This window comes from Macaca nemestrina, chromosome 8, assembly GCF_043159975.1.
Source record: "Macaca nemestrina isolate mMacNem1 chromosome 8, mMacNem.hap1, whole genome shotgun sequence".
Classification (NCBI taxonomy): Eukaryota; Metazoa; Chordata; class Mammalia; order Primates; family Cercopithecidae; genus Macaca; species Macaca nemestrina.
This window is the reverse complement of record NC_092132.1, coordinates 127,040,996-127,059,111: the sequence shown is the minus strand read 5'-3', so window position 1 is coordinate 127,059,111 and position 18,116 is coordinate 127,040,996. Positions and strand designations below refer to the sequence as shown.

The 18,116-nt window shown below is 45.4% G+C and overlaps 1 protein-coding gene across 6 annotated transcripts in view; it reads left to right on the top strand.

Moving 5' to 3' along the window:
* The window catches only part of LOC105482017 (protein tyrosine kinase 2 beta), a 136,041-nt gene that overhangs the window by 81,532 nt on the left and 36,393 nt on the right, over positions 1–18,116 (top strand). For all 6 annotated transcript variants that reach the window (XM_011741865.2, XM_011741866.2, XM_011741861.2 and 3 more), the window contains 3 exons: positions 13,674–13,852; positions 14,433–14,520; positions 16,074–16,153. In XM_011741865.2, coding sequence (XP_011740167.2) covers positions 13,674–13,852; positions 14,433–14,520; positions 16,074–16,153 — 347 coding nt within the window. The remainder of the gene's footprint in view (positions 1–13,673; positions 13,853–14,432; positions 14,521–16,073; positions 16,154–18,116) is intronic.

The following is an 18,116-nucleotide window of genomic DNA, read 5'->3' as shown; positions in this document are numbered from 1 at the left end:
CCTGCCTCTCCCTGCTTTTGGTGGCTCTAGGCTTTTGGTGGCTCTAGGCTTTGCAAATGCCCCCCATTTTTTTTTCCAGATGAGATCACATTCACAGATTCTGGGGTTAGGACCTGGACATATCTTTTGGGGGCCACCATTCGACCCATTATGACCATCAGTTCAGATCATAGTATCTGTTGCTGGTACCCCCATTCAGGCACACACAGACCAGTGTACCCAGATGTATAGCAATGAGTGGACCCTTTGTCCCTTTAAAAGCTTTTATTATGTCATTAGGGGGTATGTGCAGAAGAAAATAGAGGCTCACTGAATATGTGAGTCAGCACTTCTCCCTGGGAATCGTTCCACACCTCCTGGAAGTCAGCATTGGGAAATGTGTAGGGCCCATTATAGTTGGCACATTGTCATGATTCTCACAATGATTGGGGCTGGGGCTTGGGATTTGGTGGGTGGGCTCTTGCCGTGGGTGAACGGTCCCATACAACAAAGAATCCTCCTGCCCCAAGTGCCAGTGGGACCCTGCTGAAATTCACTGATGTGAATTAGGAAGCATTACGGTACAACGAATGCTCTGAACCCAGACCCCACGTGAAAAATAAAACTTTACCTGTCATGTTGGAGTGACACCTGCCCCTCCTGCTCTGAGGCAAACACTGCAGGTCACCCGAAAGAACTGTATAGTAACTGCTTTAAAAGATATTTTAGTAGGGGGCTTTGAGGGGGAAAAAATCTACGAAAGCCACCTGGTATTCTCCCAACTGATCTTTATTGTTTTTCATCCCTCCTCAATCTCAGCGTGGCGTCAAGAGCCCTTTCTACAGTTTATGGGTAAATCAGAATTTTTGACCGAATGGTCTCATTTTTAACAGAACATTTTTATTTTTCAGAGACACTTATATTCTGCTCAAGTTGATTAAAGAAAAGGCCATTTGTTACCTTTTCAGCCTTTTTTCTACCTTCTCAGAGCTCTACTTCCCGTCTTCACACATAGCAGAAGGTGCAAGGGAAGAGCCTGCTATCTAGCTCTTGCCCTGGGAACATAAAATCCTTCATGATTCTCTTGCTCCAAGCAGAAGGAAGTTGTTTTTCTTTGCATTGTTCACCCCGGGTCACTGGCATGGCCGGATCAGGCGTGGTCATGACCTGATCATCCTATGAGGCTCCTTGATTGCACTTCACCCACCGGCTGCTGGTGCTGGTTCCAGCTCACAAAGGGCCTCAGATCCCTTTCTTCAGGGATTTCTTCCTTCAACTGCCTGTACCCCTCTACAGGGCTCAGCCTTTGGAAGCCTTTAGAGCCACTACTGTACAGTTGCTCCCAGGAGGTGGGTCTTCCCAGGCGTCAGTTCCCACCCAGTCAAGGGAGGTGCCTCTGGCCCAAGGACCCCAGACTCCATTTCCGGCTCCCATCTTCATGTCTTAATTCTAGACTTCTTGGGTTAATCATCTCCTCAGGTTGACTTGACCCTTGAGCCGTGTTCATCCTTCCCCCTTTGCCCATCACAGTGCTAGCTACCATTTTTTGAGCATCTGCTCTGCACCTACCATTGTGCTAGGCTCTTATGTGTCTGTAACCCACATAAAGGCAGTCAGTTGTTCTGACCTTGAAGCCAGTCTCAGTATAGCATCACATTCCAACATATATTAGTCTGTCCTCTAAAAATAACTGAAAATCCATTTAAATCTTTACTATAATCTCTTTGAGGAGAGAGAACTGTTGGGGCTCAGAAAACAATACCCCCAAATGAAGGCCTCAGCAGCAAAAGTTTTTCTGTTACTTTCTCCTGCCCCCTGTCTCTCAGCCCCACTCTGCCCCGAGGCGCCATAGAAACTAGGATTGACTAGGATTGTCTTCCCGAGGTGGGTCACAGAAACCAGAACCTCTTTTCCCTAACAGAAAGCCAGCCATAAAACCTAAAAATATTCCGTGTAGAAACAGTCCATAAAGAAATTATCTGACCTACATTGTTTGACTATAGGTCATAAGACCTTGATTCCAGAGAGGGCCTGCCCTGCACCCAGCAGGAAGGAACACTGCTCAGAGAGGCCAAGAAGAATCTAGACAGACAGGCCTGTCTGGGTTTCCCCACTCAGCCTGTTAACATTAGATCAGACCCTTCTCCTCCGATCATATTTCTACATGACTATCCATTGTTTGCTAAACCTAAGCATAAAAATGGACAGTTTCTCCTCTGTTTTTGGGTCTTCATTCTGAAGGGACCTGTGTATGCATATTGAGTGAATTTGTATGCCTTTTCTCCTTTTAATCAATCTGCCTCATTTCAGTGATTTTTCAGTGAACCTTTAGGAAGCCAAAAGCGTGGGCCCCCACAGGGGATATCATTGGGGAATCGCTGTCCAGATAGGTAGTAAAATTTATTAAAATTCTCATAACCATATACCAGTTAAAAGTAAAACAGCTGTCTGTGTCTGTCTACCCCAAGGTCAGACATGGAGAGTTGTTTTAGCTCTAATTGGTCCATGTCTGTATTGGTCTCCTAGGGCTGCTGCAACAAAGCACCACAAACAGAGTGATGTGAAACCACAGAAAGGTATTGTCTCACAGTTCTGGAGGCTAGAAATTCAAGATCAAGGTTTAGCAGGACCGTGCTCCCTCTGAAGCCCATAGGGGAACCCGTCCTTGCCCCTCCCTGGCTGGGGATTCGCCAGTGGTCTTTGACACTCCTTGGCCTGCAGCTGCATCACTCAAATCTTACATCATCTCCCTGTGTGCACGTCTCTGTCTGCATTCACACTTCCCCCATTTTATAAGGACACCAGTCATTTTAGATTACAGCCCACTCAAATGACCTCATTTTAACTTGATGAGTCTGTAAAGACCCTATAAAGTCCCATGCTAAGGCACTAGAGGTTAAGACTTCAACATATCTTTTTTGGGGAGCCACAGTTCAACCCATAATGGTATCTTACTAGATAGGCGTGTAAAGTTTTTGGAATCCAGGGGAAGAAACAAAAACCTTATCACGGGGAGTCAGGGAAGGCTTCCCAGGGGCCATCATAGTGCTCACTGGGCCTGAAAGGATAACTGGGAGTTCACCAGGAGGAGAGGACAAGGGGGAGAGGGAAGCCAGGGGTCCCCCAGGCAGGAAGAATTGAATGTGTTCGGCACAGAGGAAAGCAAGAGCATGCTGTGTTGGGGGAAGAAAGAGAGCAACTTTGGAGACCAGGCACGGAGCACACTGTGGGTTCAGAGGGGATGGGACTGGAAAGAACGTGTGGGAAAAAAACCCCAAAGGGAGGTTTATGCCTCGTGTTCATTAATTTGGGTCTTATCTGATTGTACAGAAAATGAGGAACCAATGAGGGACTTTCCACCAGAATCACCTGCATTGATTTTGTCCTCAACCTCAGAGTGACACCTTCTTAAATAAAATTTAAGCAAGACTTGTTTTTATTTTTAATACAGAGTTTTGCTCTTGTGGCCCAGGCTGAAGTGCAGTGGTGCGATCTTGGCTCACTGCAACGTCCACCTCCCGGGTTCAAGTGGTTCTCCTTCCTCAGCCTCCTAAGTGGCTGGAATTATAGGCATGCACCACCATGCCAGGCTAATTTTTGTATTTTTAGTAGAGGCAGGTTTTCACCATGTTGGCCAGGCCAGTCTCGAACTCCTGACCTCAGGTGATCCTCCTGCCTTAGCCTCCCAAAGGGCTGGAATTACAAGGGTGAGCCACCACTCCTGGCCTAAGACATTTTTCAACAAAAGCTTAAGTGTAGTTTATTTATTAAAATGTTAAGTATAGTCATCTTACTCAAACAAACAAACAAAAAAGAATACTTTGGAAAGAGTAAGGAGGGTGAATTGAATTAAGCCTGGGAAGCAGTTTGCAGGCCACTGTCCCAGGTCGGGTTCCTGGGAAGCAGACCTGGGTGGGAGGCTTGCATGAAGGAAGCATGTTGATGGGAGCTCCCAAGGCACATAGCTAGTAGGCGGGAAGAAAGCAGGACAGGGCAGAGGGAAAAGTTGGGCTGGGATGCAGCCAGAGCAAAGGCCTCAGCCCATTCCACATGGAGCCCTGGAGCCCAGAAGAGCTATCCCAAATCAGGATGAAAGGACATAGGTATTATGACCTTGAGTTGACCAGTCACTGGATATGGACGGCCCCCAGGAAGGGTGTGACCTTAGGCAAGGGCCACTCTTTGAGTGAGAGCAATCCTGGTGGAGGACAGTAAGGGACCCAGCTGTCATATTGTTTCCAAAAACCCAGCCACTGACATCAAACATGTTTAATAAGCTTATTAAGAAAAAAGCCAAAAAGGCGAGGTATTTTATTAGAAATAGGTGAGCCTGAGAAAATAGTGAGACAATAGAGATCACTGAAGAAAGTTATAAATGGATGAGCACTGACAAAAGAGAAGGAAAGTGAGTTGAGTAATTAATTCCTTCAACCATCTTTTCCTTTTTGGAAGTAGATTATCCAGAGTGCAGAGACAAGCCATCCGGTCTCGTTGCTTCTTTGTTTCTGACCTACAGGAAGAAAGGCCAGAGAATAGGGAGAGAGACAAAGGTAGTTTGAAGTCTTTACACTATTTGATAAAGCAACTAAATCAGTGTTAGCCAAGCAGGAGGAAAAGCTATAGACATTTTAATGTTTGCCAGAAAGCATTCAAAGACTCTTAATAACCAGGCTGTGAGCCATGGGCAGTCGGAGAGCCTGGAAGCCCTCCTGTGGGAAGAAGCAAAGGTCTTCCTGTAGCAAAAAGAGTCCTGGGCTTACCTAAATAGCAACTGATAAAATTAAGACAGTTTTTAAAAATCATGGCATATATGGCAATCTAGTGAGTAATCATTGTATACTGTCATTTTTTTAAAGTGATCTATTAATAGAGAAAGCATTGACTCAGTGGTAGCAGTTGAGGAGCTCTGGGTAGAGTGCTGATCTTGCTGCCCCCACTGTTTGCTGAGAAGCTGTGTACATATTAGAATAATAGAGAAGAGGATTCAGGCTGAGGAAGGCAGTGCTTGTGCAAGAGCCAGTGCAGGTGAGAACATTTCAAATCTCAGCACTGACCCTTCTGTTACGCCAATCTGGCCACCCCCACTGCATTTACACCATACCTTTCCTCTTACCTACAAAATGTAAGAAACTCCTTGGGGCAAGGGTCTATGTGTGTGCACGAGAGCCCCTAGCTCTGTTTTGCGTAGTGAGTGTGTCATAGACAGTTGCTGATGGTTTAAATGAAGAAGCCATTCTGCAGCTTGGCATGATGAGGCTGGAGGGCTGCAGGGAGGGGACTGTGGCTCAGGGAGCTTGTCATCCTGTTGGAAGTACATGTCAAAGTTGGGTTCTCCCCCTCATTTGTATGACTCCAAAGTTAGAGCTCTTTCTGTGTCACTCATGGTCAAACACCTTGTTTCCCCTCGCCTCTGGGTGCCTAAAGGATTGGCACACTTTGCAATGCAGTCCTGCCACAATGCACTGCTGGAGTTAGCTCAGACTTCACAGGCTGAGGGTGCATCCTCCACAAGACCCCCTCCCCTCACACCCCAGTTGGAAGCTCCAGGATTCCCAGGCCATTCACACTTCTGATCAACTGGCTACAAATTTGGGGGTTTCCACTATCCCAGCAGTTTGAACGGTTTCCTAAAAGAACTCACAGAATGCAGGAAAGTGCTATCCTTACAGTTTTATCATATAAATTAGAGCCAGCCAAATGAAGAAACAGAGAGGACAGGTCTGAGGGACCCCCACCAGGAAGGTTTCATATCCTCAGAAGGCTTTGCCCTCCAGACAAACCAACAAGATGTTCATCACCAACCAGGAAGCTCACCTGAGCTTTGGTATCTGGGAATTTATTAGGCCTTATTTTACAGGCATGGTTGATTGATTGGTTGGTTGATTGAATCATTGGCCACATCATTGAACTCAATATCCAGCTCCCCTTCCCTCTCTGGAGGTCAGGCTAAACCATGTGGCTCAGAGCTTCAACTCTCTAATTACCCAGTTGGTCTTTCCAGCACTGCAGTCCCCATCCTGAGGCTAGCAGGGACGCACCATGAATCACCTCATTAGTGTAGATCCAGGTGTGGTCTGAGGAACCTACAGTGAAATACAAAGGCCATCCTAACTCTTAGGAAATTCCAAGGGTTTAAACACCTCCTCTGCAGAACCAAGGACAAAGACTCATCAGATTATTTATGATACACCATCAGTAACCAGCAGTGGTGACATTGGTGGCAGGTGCAAGTGCCATCTGATAAAGCTCCCTCTCTCCCAAGAACTTCGGGTTCCCCCCCCCCCAGGAAAGAATGCACCACTGATAAGAATCTGCCCAGCACCAGGCACCTCCCAAATAGTGCGTTTCATGCTTAGAAAGCTCCCAAGGTCTTCCTTACCTGAAGCTGAAATCTGTCTTCCTATGAGGATACATTGGGTAAAGAGTCTCTTAATGAATTTCAACCCCAAGGACCTCGATTTAAACTTTTCTCCACCATGTCTACAACAGAAATTGGTTGCTTCTTAGAAGGAAATCTGAAAAAAAAATTGTGCAAGCAGTGTCCTGGAGAATTTCATCACTAGAACCATTAGCTGGATTCAGTCTGACACCTCTTAGAAACTATGGGTGGGAGAGAAGCTGCAAGGCCATGTCTGGCCTGATACAAGTCTTATTCAACCCCTTGATATGGTGCCTTTACTTCTCATGTGGCTGGGAATCTCCCTCACCAGAGTCTCTTCTCTCTTTTTAATTTGAAATTATTTCAAACTTTTTAAGAAGTTGGAAAAAAACAGGGCTAAGGACTCCCATATTGCTTTCTCCCAGAATCCTCAATGGTTCAAATTTATCATTTTCTGTATTACCAGCTGTATCTCTTCATAAGCAGACATACATGCATACACATACACAAATATGCCCATTATTGTTATTCTTTTTTCTGAACTATTTGAGAGCAACTTGGAGCAGTGCTGCCCCATCACCAGAATGCTCCAGGGTTTATCTCCCCAAACAGGGACATGCTCCTACAGAAGATATGTTGCGTGCATCTAAATCAGGAAGTCAGCATTGCTATAACACTACCATCCACACCATAGATGCCATCCAGATTTTACCAACTGTCCCAGCAGTGTCTGTTTTTCCTGTCTGATCCAGGAGCGCACATTGCACTCAGCTGTCATATCCCTTTAGTCTCCTCCAATCTGGGAGAGTTTCTCAATCCAAAAGAGTACAGTCCTTTTGTTCTATAGGTCCCCGAGGAGGCTCCTCATCCTGGGTCTCTGGTCTCATGACGAGATCAGGCCACAGACTCATGGCAGGAAGATCTAAGCAACCTTGCTGCTCTCTTCTTGGTGCATCGAGGCAGGAAGCCCACTGTGCTTACCTGTTCCACCACTCGGGATGTAAACCGTGATGATCTGGTTGTTTGTGTCTGCCAGGTTTTTTATGTGTGTGTGCATTTGATTAGTACATTCTGTGACTGAAAGCACTGAGACCATGTCAATGTCCTATTCATCATCAAACCTCCACCCTCCAGCTTCATCACCCATTGATGAATCCTGCCTGAATCAACCAACACTAAGTTTGTGGCCAAATGGTGACTTTCTATTTCCATCCTTCTTCTACATTTATTACTTGGCATTCTACACATGGAAGTGTATTTTCTTCTTCCCCAATTATTTATCTGTCTTAGATTCTATTTTTTTTTGGCAGGATGTAACTCATTCCTATCATATATTTTAATACTTAAGTTATCCTAGATGTGCCCCATGTGAGTTCCTTCAGGCTAATCCTGATTTGTTGTTATGAGTCCCCAATTTTCCCTAAACACTTTGTTTTCATATGACACAAAATAACATTCTCATCTTGTCCTTTTGCCCCTGGCCCTGGAATCAGCCATTTCTACAAGGAGCTTTGGATTCTTTAAAAGGAGAAGGATATTTGAAAACTGCAACTTGGTGCTGGGTGTGCAATCACTATGGGCTGTCACTGCTTCTAAGTCCTTTCTATAAATGAAGCTCAGTCTCTCTCTCTCTCTCTCTCTCTCTCTCTCTCTCTCTCTCTCTCTCTGTGTGTGTGTGTGTGTGTGTGTGTGTGTGTATCTCTTTCTAGCTATAAAACCATGAGTCACACCAGTACTTCCAATTCCAATCCCTCACCTCCAAAGATTTCAAAAGTGATGAGATAGTTTGGCTAGACTCTCTAGGCTCCCCATCTCCTTAAGAGTCTCCCATTATCCTCAATACATTTACTTCTTTGCTCACTCCCCCTGTTTGGTTACTTCTTTGCTCCCTCCCCCTGTTTGGTTCTTTGCTTACTCCCCCTGTTTGCTTACAATCTCCTAATCACTCCAATCATCTCTCTTGGCCTTTGACCCCCAATCCTGCCACCACCTCCAAAGGAAGGAAAAAGAGGATAGAAAGGTAGAGAGAGAGAAAAATAGGATGAATTTTGCTTTGTTTTCCCAGTCTGGTTTACAGAGCACCAGCCTGTGTAGGAGATTGCTGTGTCAAAATAAGGCTAATATTTTGTCGTTTGGGGGGCTATTTTTTGTTTGTTTGTTTGTTTTTTGAGTATTTACCTTGGCCCAAGCACCGTTCTATAGAGTTTTATCTAATTTAATCCTCACAAAAGCATTCCAAATTGGTACTATTATTTTGTCCATATTCTAGATGAGAAAACCAAATCCAGAGAACTTTAATATATATCCAAGCATATCCAGCTGGGTGATGGTGGTGGGTAGATGGGGCACTGCTGCAGCCTGGCACCAGGGCTTGTGCTCCTGGCTATTGCTAGTCTGCATTTCAGTTATCCATGACTTAAAAGGAGCTCTCTGATCCCCAACCCTCTCCCATTTGCAGAGAACACAGATTTGTTAATAAAATAGCACAAAGATTTCAAAAATGATGGGATAGCTTGGCTAAACTCATCTTTCTCCAGATAACAATGAGGAAATCTGGACGAAATATAAAAGTGAACTCTCTGCAGGCATTGGTGAGTGCCCATAGCAAGCATAAACTAAAAGGAAACCTACTCTTGAGAGCTAAACTGTGATGAATGAGATCTGCAAGTTTATTGCTTTTTGCCTGAGAGAGCTTTTCCAGTCTGGAAGAGGGCTCCAGGGGCAAAAATCTGCAGCCTTACTAGCTTAAAGGGTCAGAGGATACGATTTGGGATTGGCAGAGCAGCAAGAAGATTAGCAGAAAATCATGGAGACAGTAAGCCCCAAAATAAAACATTAATTTTTAAAACTAATTTATAGAAGCAAATTTCTAAAATTTATAAATTTGAAATTTACAAACTACTTAGAAATGAATTTAACAAAAGACCTGCACAATATATATGTGTTGAAAACAATAAAACATTACTAAAAGAAAATAAAGAAGACCTAAATAAATAGGGAGATATACCATGTTCATGTATTACGGGCATCAATGCTGTTAAGATGCCAATTCTGGCCAGGTGCAGTGGCTCATGCCTATAATCCCAACACTTTGCGAAGCCAAGGTGGGAGGATCACTTGAGGTGCAAGAGTTCAAGTCCAGCCTGGTCAACATAGCATGACCCAAACTCTATAAAAATTTCAACATTAAAAGAAATGCCAATTCTCTCCCATTAAGCTATAGATTTAACACAGTCCCACTCATAATGCAGCAGACTTTTTAAAAAGAAAGTGGCCAGCTGATTCTAACATTTATGTAGACATGCAAAGACCTAGCCCAATAATCTGGGGGATGGAGAACAGCAGAAGACTTAACCCTATTTGACTTCAAGATCTCATGTAAAGCTACAGTAATGCAGACAGTGTGGTTGATATTGGTACAGTATAGACAAAGATCAATAGAAAAGAAATGAGAGTTCAGAAATAAACCTAGATGGCCAAATGATTTTTGACAAAAGCAATTCATTTGGGAAAGGAAAGTCAACAACCAGTGCTGAACAACCATAGATCTATATTTTTGAAAATGAATACCATATACAAAAATTCACGATAGATCACAAAACTAAAAATTAAAACTATGAAGCTTATAAAAGAAAACATAGAATATCTTCATGGCCTGGAGGCAGGCAAAGATTTCTTAGGATACAGAAAGCACTAACCATGAAAGAAAATTTTGACAAGTTAGATGCTGTCAGAAGACATAGATTAGGCAATGCAGAATAAGCACACTACAGACCTGGAAAAAATATTCATAAAATACATCATACAAAATACTTCTATCTAGAATGTATAAAAGTCTCCTACAACTCTCCTACAAATGAAAACACAACAGAAAAAATGGGGAAAAGATTCAAACAACCACTTTCCAAAGGAAGGTATATGAATGGCCTATAAACACATGAAAATATGTTCAGTATCATTAGTCATCAGAGAGATGCAAATTAAAAGCACAATGAGACACCACGCACCCACTGAGATGGCTAATATTAAAAAGACTGACAACACCAAATGTTAGTGAAGATGTGGTGTAACAGAAGTCTCATGACACAGGAGAAATATAAAATGGAATAATCCTGACAGCTGCTTATCAAGTCAGACATACATCTATCTTTGATCCAGTAATTCCTCTTCTCAGCATTTATCCACAGGAAATGACAATGTGTATTCACAAAAATACTTGTACATTAATGTTCATAGTAGTTTAATTCACAATAGCCAAAAATTAGAAATAGTCCAGGTGTCCAGAAGCAGAGGACTGAATCAACATATTGTGATTCATTTACAGAGCAGAATATTACCAATCAATAAATAGGAAAGAATTTCTGATATATGCAACAACATGATGGATCTCAGACATTATGCTGAGTGGAAAAAGACACAAAAAAATTGTATGCTAAATGATTTCATGTATATGATGTTCTAGAACAGGCGAAACCAATTGAAAGTGGTGGGGCTAGGGTAAGGTTGCCTGGAGAGGTGGGAGGGAGTGGGCCATGAGGGTGGACAGCGAAGGGATATGGGGGAGTTTTCTGGGGATCTGGAAAGTTCTATACCTTAATTGGTATGTAGGTTACACAGTTGTATTCATGTGTCAAAATTTTATAGCTACAATTTATGCATTTTAATATATATAAATTTTACATTTAAATAAGAGCTGTAAACAAGTAATAATTGAGTCACAGTTGGGGAGTGAGTGGTGATATCGATGAAGCAAGAAGGCAGAAGGTTGGTAATTGTTGAGGCTGGGTGATGCGTACGTGGGGGTTTATTATACTCTTCTGTTTACTTTGTATATGTTTGAGATTTTTGATCATCAACAGCACAGGGGTTCTAGCCCTGAGGAAATTAGATATTAGCCAAGTAGGTTTCAGCTGGAGCAGGAGAGGACTATAAGTTCAAAAGCACCAGAGGTGGGGGCTCCAGGAGGGACTTGGGAGTGACGTGGGGGCTCTTAGTAATGCATTATTCAGGATGACAGTGGACAGAGCAGGGCAGAAGGTCAGGGACAGGAGAAATGGGTAGAGAGGATGACAAAATGGTTGACTTCACAGGCTGGCACTCCTCCCCCAACCAGATGTCCCTCTCACTGTAGGAGTGCCACTGATCCCAGTCTTCATCCCCTCCAGGGCCTCAATTCTGATTCCTGCACTGGTTAGTTACAACTGTTCACAAGTGCATTCTGTGCCTCCGTTTCCCCATCTATCTCACAGAGCAGTCATCACCCTCTGTGACGGGCATTTTCTTTCCTAAAGGGGAAGGGATTTTTCAGGCTGAGGGTCTTCTAGTTTCACAACTCCCTGGAGTCCAGAAGGGCTAGCAAGAGGCAGCTGGCCCGAGACACATGGGTGCCCAGGCAAGCAAATAACTGGACATTCCTTCAAACCAGGATTATCTAAATATTAGCATGACATTTTCCTAGTGGAGAGAGAAATAAATTTATTTCCTTCTGAGAAATATAATATGCCTCCTTTTCATTCCAATTAAGGAACTGATTATAGTTGATTTACCAAATTAGAAACTGTCTTGGGAGGCATGTTAAGAAAATGTAAAATCTAATCAAGTGTTCCTCCTCTTTTTGGTCTGACAGCAACCTATTATGCATTATTCAGTCTTTAGGCTGATGTAGGCTTGGTGGCGTGCACATTGCAGACATATCCTACAGAGATAGGTCAGTACTTCAGGTTTTTAAATTTATATCCCATAGGACTCTCAGCTCTGTCAGGAGTGAGTTCAATTCACCAACAATATGTGGAACTACGTGAGAAACTTGAGTTAAAATGGCACCAAAGTCCAGGCGCGGTGGCTCATGCCTGGAATCCCAGCACTTTGGGAGGCCGAGGTGGGCAGATCACTTGAGGTCAGAAGTTTGAGACCAGCCTGACCAACATGATAAAACCTCATCTCTACTAAAAATACAAAAATTATCGGCCAGGCGCGGTGGCTCAAGCCTGTAATTCCAGCACTTTGGGAGGCTGAGACGGGTGGATCACGAGGTCAGGAGATCGAGACCATCCTGGCTAACACGGTGAAACCCCGTCTCTACTAAAAAATACAAAAAACTAGCCGGGCGAGGTGGCGGGCGCCTGTAGTCCCAGCTACTCGGGAGGCTGAGGCAGGAGAATGGCGTGAACCCGGGAGGCGGAGCTTGCAGTGAGCTGAGATCCAGCCACTGCACTCCAGCCTGGGCAACAGAGCAAGACTCCGTCTCAAAAAAAAAAAAAATTATCCAGGCGTGGTGGTGCATACCTGTAGTCCCAGCTACTCAGGAGGATGAGGCAGGAGAATGGCTTGAACCTGGGAGGTGGAGGTTGCAGTGAGCCGAGATCGCATCACTGCACTCCAGCCTGGGTGACAGAGCGAGACTCCATCTCAAGAAAAAAAAAAATGGCACCAAAGTGATTTCAGAACTAGGCAGGGCCTTACAGATGGACTTCCAGGCAGCTGCCCAGTTGGCCCACCTGTTAATCCATATCTGGCTCTAGGCCAGGAAGCTGTGGCATCAGGCTGGGAGACAGGCAGTCTATTAACCTCTGGTTAACAAGAAAGCAGGAACAAGAGGGCACCGGTTTCTTGCCAGCACTCATTTCTTGTGTCCCTGCTCATGTGGGGATTGTGGCACTTAATCCTTCCAAGTGAATCTTGTCCTTATCTTGTCCAGCCTCACCACTCCATGAATCAGCTTGGCCTAGAAGAAATCCTCAGATTCTAGTGTCCCAGGATTCCAAATCCTAGTTTAATTCCGTGGATTGTGGGACCTATATTAGTTTCTCCATCAGCCACACGGGGATGGTAACACCTGCTGCCCTGTGTTGTGTGGATTCAATGAAATCATGTCTACAAAGGGCCTAGCAGTGCCTGGTATAGGAATTCAGTGATGCTGGCTGAATTGCAAGCCACTCAGAAGATGCTGTTCACATGGTGGATGCTATTATTAATTGGTAATTGGTAATTTTGGTAATTACTAATTGGTAATTATTAATTGGTTAGATTGTAATGAGGTGCAGAAGCAAATTTCTGGTATTCGTTGCCTCTCTGCATTTTCTCCTTCACTTCTGCTCTCTCAGTTCATCTATCTCTGCCTCATTTCACCCATTTGTCAATTTATCAGCTAGAGCCCATTGTGTACAAATCTTCCCCTAAGTGCTAGAGAATGAGAGACAAATTGAACATGAAGACAGAATCCCACCCTAGAGAATCACGCTTTTCAGGTCTGTGTGAGAATTGTGGGAGCCCAAAGGAGGGCAACCCTGAGTCGAGCCTCTCTCCTCTTCTGCAGGAGATTATCACCTCCATCCTGCTGAGCGGACGGATTGGGCCCAACATCCAGCTGGCTGAGTGCTATGGGCTGAGGTTGAAGCACATGAAGTCCGATGAGATCCACTGGCTGCACCCGCAGATGACGGTGGGTGAGGTGCAGGACAAGTATGAGTGTCTGCACGTGGAAGCCGAGTGGAGGTAGGAGTGGACTCCTGGGCTCGAAAGTGGGGAGGAGAGGAATTTAGGGTGGGGAGGCCCTGGGAGTTCCTCCCTTAGAGCACTCCCCTGCCTCAGAAACTTCTAGCAAAACCTGAGTGGCATTCTAGGCTTAGTCTTCCTCCAGTATCAAATGCGTGTATTTTCCAAGACCTAACCTGGGCTTCATAGACTATCCCCATCCCAGAGCAGACACCTAAAGATAACCCTAAACAGGATGCTGACAGTGCTAGGGTAGAAGAGAGACAGAAGGGTGGGGCAGATGGAAAGCCCAGGTCCAGGGCTAGCCTATGAACCTAAGAGAAACAGCTGCCATGAAGGAGAAAGGTGGAGAGTCAGGGCTAGCTCTGACCACCTGCCAGTCACCTCCCCGTTTATGGTCCCCTGCCCAACCACGGAGGATGGAAAGAGCAAAACCAGCCCTGAATGGGTGGCCACGAGACCCACAGGCAGCCCTTCCTTTTGCACTGGGGGATGGGCTTGCTTCTGCCCTTGGGGTCTTACTCCTTTCTTCAGACACCAGCTTCTCTGTGTCAACCAGAGCCTGAATGTCCTGTTGCAGGTATGACCTTCAAATCCGCTACTTGCCGGAAGACTTCATGGAGAGCCTGAAGGAGGACAGGACCACGCTGCTTTATTTTTACCAACAGGTAAAAAGTACTTTATCTTCTTGCCCTGAGGCTCCCATTGCACCTTAAATGCCAAGCATGAACCATTCTGTCCTAGGGAGATGGAAAGACAAAGCCCAGATTATGGAGGGCCCAGGCTAGGAAGCTTCTCTTAAAGAAGGTCCTTGGTCTATGGTCAGCGGCTCCAACCCCGCTTCTCTCTCAGTATTTAAGCACTGGCTAAACTGCCCCGTGTGCTCCCAACTCCTCTTGGACTTTTCTGGTGGCCCAGGAGACCTGACTAGTGAAGCAGCAAGAGCAGGTCCAAGGTGAATCCTGCAGTGCTTACTACACAGCTCTGCAGTCTGTTGTCCACTAATCCAGCTCTGCCATTCACTAATCTGATAGCCCTGGGGGACCTCATTTACTTGCATGAAGCTGTTTCCTCTGCTATAAAATTATTATGGGGATCATAATAATAACACCTACTTTATAGGGTTGTTGTAGGAACCAGATGATATCATTGGCTGCTAAATTGACTCTCCAAAGAAAAATTCCGTTATGTGTAACACTTGCCTATTTATTTGTTTATTTATTTACTTACTTATTTCAATGGGTTTTTGGAGGGAACGGGTGGTGTTGGTTACATGAACAATTTCTTTAGTGGTGATTTCTGAGATGTTGGTGCACCCATCACCCAAGCAGTGTACATTGTACCCAGTGTGTAGTCTTTTATCCCTCACTCCTCTCTCACCCTTTCCCCTGAGTCCCCAAAGTCCGTTGTATCATTCTTATGCCTTTGCATCATCATGGTTAGCTCCCACTTATGAGTGAGAACATACAATGTTGGTTTTCCATTCTGAAGTTACTTCACTTAGAATAATGGTCTCCAACTCCATCCAGGTTGCTGCAAATGCCGTTATTTCATTCATTTTTATGGCACTTGCCAGTTTCTATGGTGTAAATACCACCCACATACTTGGCCTGTTTCAAGCTACCAGTAGGATACCTACTTGCTCACAAAACTTCTGAAAACTTAATAACTGGCTCTCAGGAGCTGTTTTGAGCATCTCAGACTTCCCGGACAGAATGCATATGCAGAGCGAAGCCCAGCACCAGGTGCAGAACAAAGCACAGCATCAACATGAGTGGCCATTGTTGTTTTCTGTCTGGTCCTAGGTCCCTCCAAGATCTCCCTCCTGGTTTGCCAGAGACTGAGCTAGATTTTTCTTGGCCTGTTAATGACATTTATCACTACTTACCAACAGGCCTTTGGATAAATTACTGACTCCTTGCAAAATCTCAGTTTCCTTCTATCCAAAATGGTGGGCAGGGGAGGGAAATCTGAACTTCTTGCCTATGGAGCAGGGAGAGAATGCCTGTAAAAGCATCTCAAAAACCTCACAGCCTCGGCCTGTGGAGGCACAGGCACCTCTTCCCCGTGTGCTCTCCATCCCTGCTCCATGCTTGTTTGTAGTCGGGTGGGTGGCTGTCGCTCAGGGAGGCAGAATGAGGCCCTTCCTCTTCTGAGGCCTCTGTCCTGGGAAGTCGGGGGTGAGGGTGCAAGTCTAATGCTTGACCTTTCTCCCCACCAGCTCCGGAACGACTATATGCAGCGCTACGCCAGCAAGGTCAGCGAGGGCATGGCCCTGCAGCTGGGCTGCCTGGAGCTCAGGTATGTGGCCTTGAGGTCTCTGCTGGGAGGGCACTGTGCTGAGCTCTGGGCCGGCCCGGCCTTTCCCCATGTCCAAGATGGGAAGCAGGACTGAGTGTGTGGGAGCCAGGAAGGGGAGAGGTGGTGACCAGCAGCAGGTGAGGCTCTGAGGGGCTGGGTGTTGGGTCCTCGGGATGGTAGGGGTAGGGGGACCAGCCCCCTCCCTAGTCTCACTCTCCTGGCTTCCGTTGCTACCACTGCTCTTGCCTGCAGGCTGCTGGCTTCTTCCATCTGTCAACCACCTCTCCTGCAGTTCAAGCGATTCAGCAAATGTTTCTTGAGCACCAGACTAGGATTTGGAGGACATTTGAGCCTAGAGATGTCTATCTGTGTTGTCCATTGCTGTATCCCCATCTCCAGTAGGCAGTTAATCAATATGTGTGAAATTAGTACATCATCCAGAGAGGCCCTCACGCTTCCATGTTGGGGAGGTGACAGATGTGTATACAATTAATCACAATACAAGGCAGAACGAGGATGGCACCAACTTCCATGTGGGAGCCATCCATCCCGCCTGAGAGCACCAGCAAGAGGGTATCTGAATTGCTCCTGAAAGGAGGAGAAAGATTTCAATCAGCAGAGAACAAGGGTCAGGGGAGATACACTCCAGGGATCAGTGGAAGGAAAAGCATAGACTGGCAAATCGTGAGTTTGGAGGGGTAAGTTGGGGCTGATGGTGGAAGACACCATCCGGACAATGGCAGTCCAATGTTATCATTAGAATGATATTGTTAGAATGGCACAATTAGAATGACAGTCTAAAAAATTAGGCCTTATTCTTGGCTGCCAGGGGGTCATTGCCATTCGGGACTGAGGAGGGTGATGTGACTGACCTGTGCTCTAGCCCTGTCTTGACCAGGGCAGCGCCATTGAGTTTCACCATCTCCCACCTTTTCACCTTCTCCTTCCCTTCTCTCTACCCCTTCTCTGTCTTAGAGCAGTGGTTTTAACATCTGCTTGCAAATCATAATCACCTGGGAGCTTAATAAACTGGAGGCATCCTGGCCCTACCCTTGGGAGATTTGATTTGGCAGGCCTGGGTGGGACCTTGTCGTAGGCATTTTCGACCAGCCCCCTAGGTGACTTGAATACCATTAGTCATATGGGTTGATGGAAGGACTTTCAGGATGACTGCCAGGGAAATCACTGGCCAAGGATTACTTCCTGTTTTCTAGAACTGCATTTCCGGAGCCTTATCTGTGACCTCATGGTTAATAGAGAGTAGAACTCTGCTGCCACTTCTACAGAACGGGGGTCACTGGGGAGTTCTGGCTCCGTTGTTAGTCTCAGTCAAAGAGAATGCTCTGGGGTCCTCTGGTGGGGGCAGTGGGGTGGCAAAGGGAGAGTCCCACTTTGATTTCAGCATCTGAGGCTGTTGGCATTAGTGACAGAATAGGTCAAGGGCAGCTTCGAGGGCTTCACATTTGGTGACTTTGTCTCAAGAAGCAAGGGAGCATTTGAGTCTTCTGCACAGAGGAGGCCTGCCATCCCTGCAGCTGCTTAGAAGGCATCCTAGCTCGCTGCCATTAATAATAATCTTGGGAGCTCAGTGCTGGCAGACCAGGGACAGTCTGCAAAGTTTATTTTATTATCTATGCCTTTTATCCCTTCTCAGACTTCTTGGCTCCTGTGACCTGCATTACATCCTCCTATACAGTCTCATCTTCCCCTATAAAATTAGAAAAGTCGAAAAAGCTTATCTTTACCTTTTTATTTATGGATCTAGTGTCACTTTGAGACAGGATGCTAGTGTCACTTTGAGACATCTATCACTTGTCACCTGTCAAGCAGTCATCACTTAGTTGTAAAACAGCATCACGAAGACCCATTAACATTCTATCTTACTTTATTATATCCTCCAATCATCCCCAGACTATTACTGGTGGTGGCCTAAGCTCCAGGCACTGCACTGATGTTTTGGAGG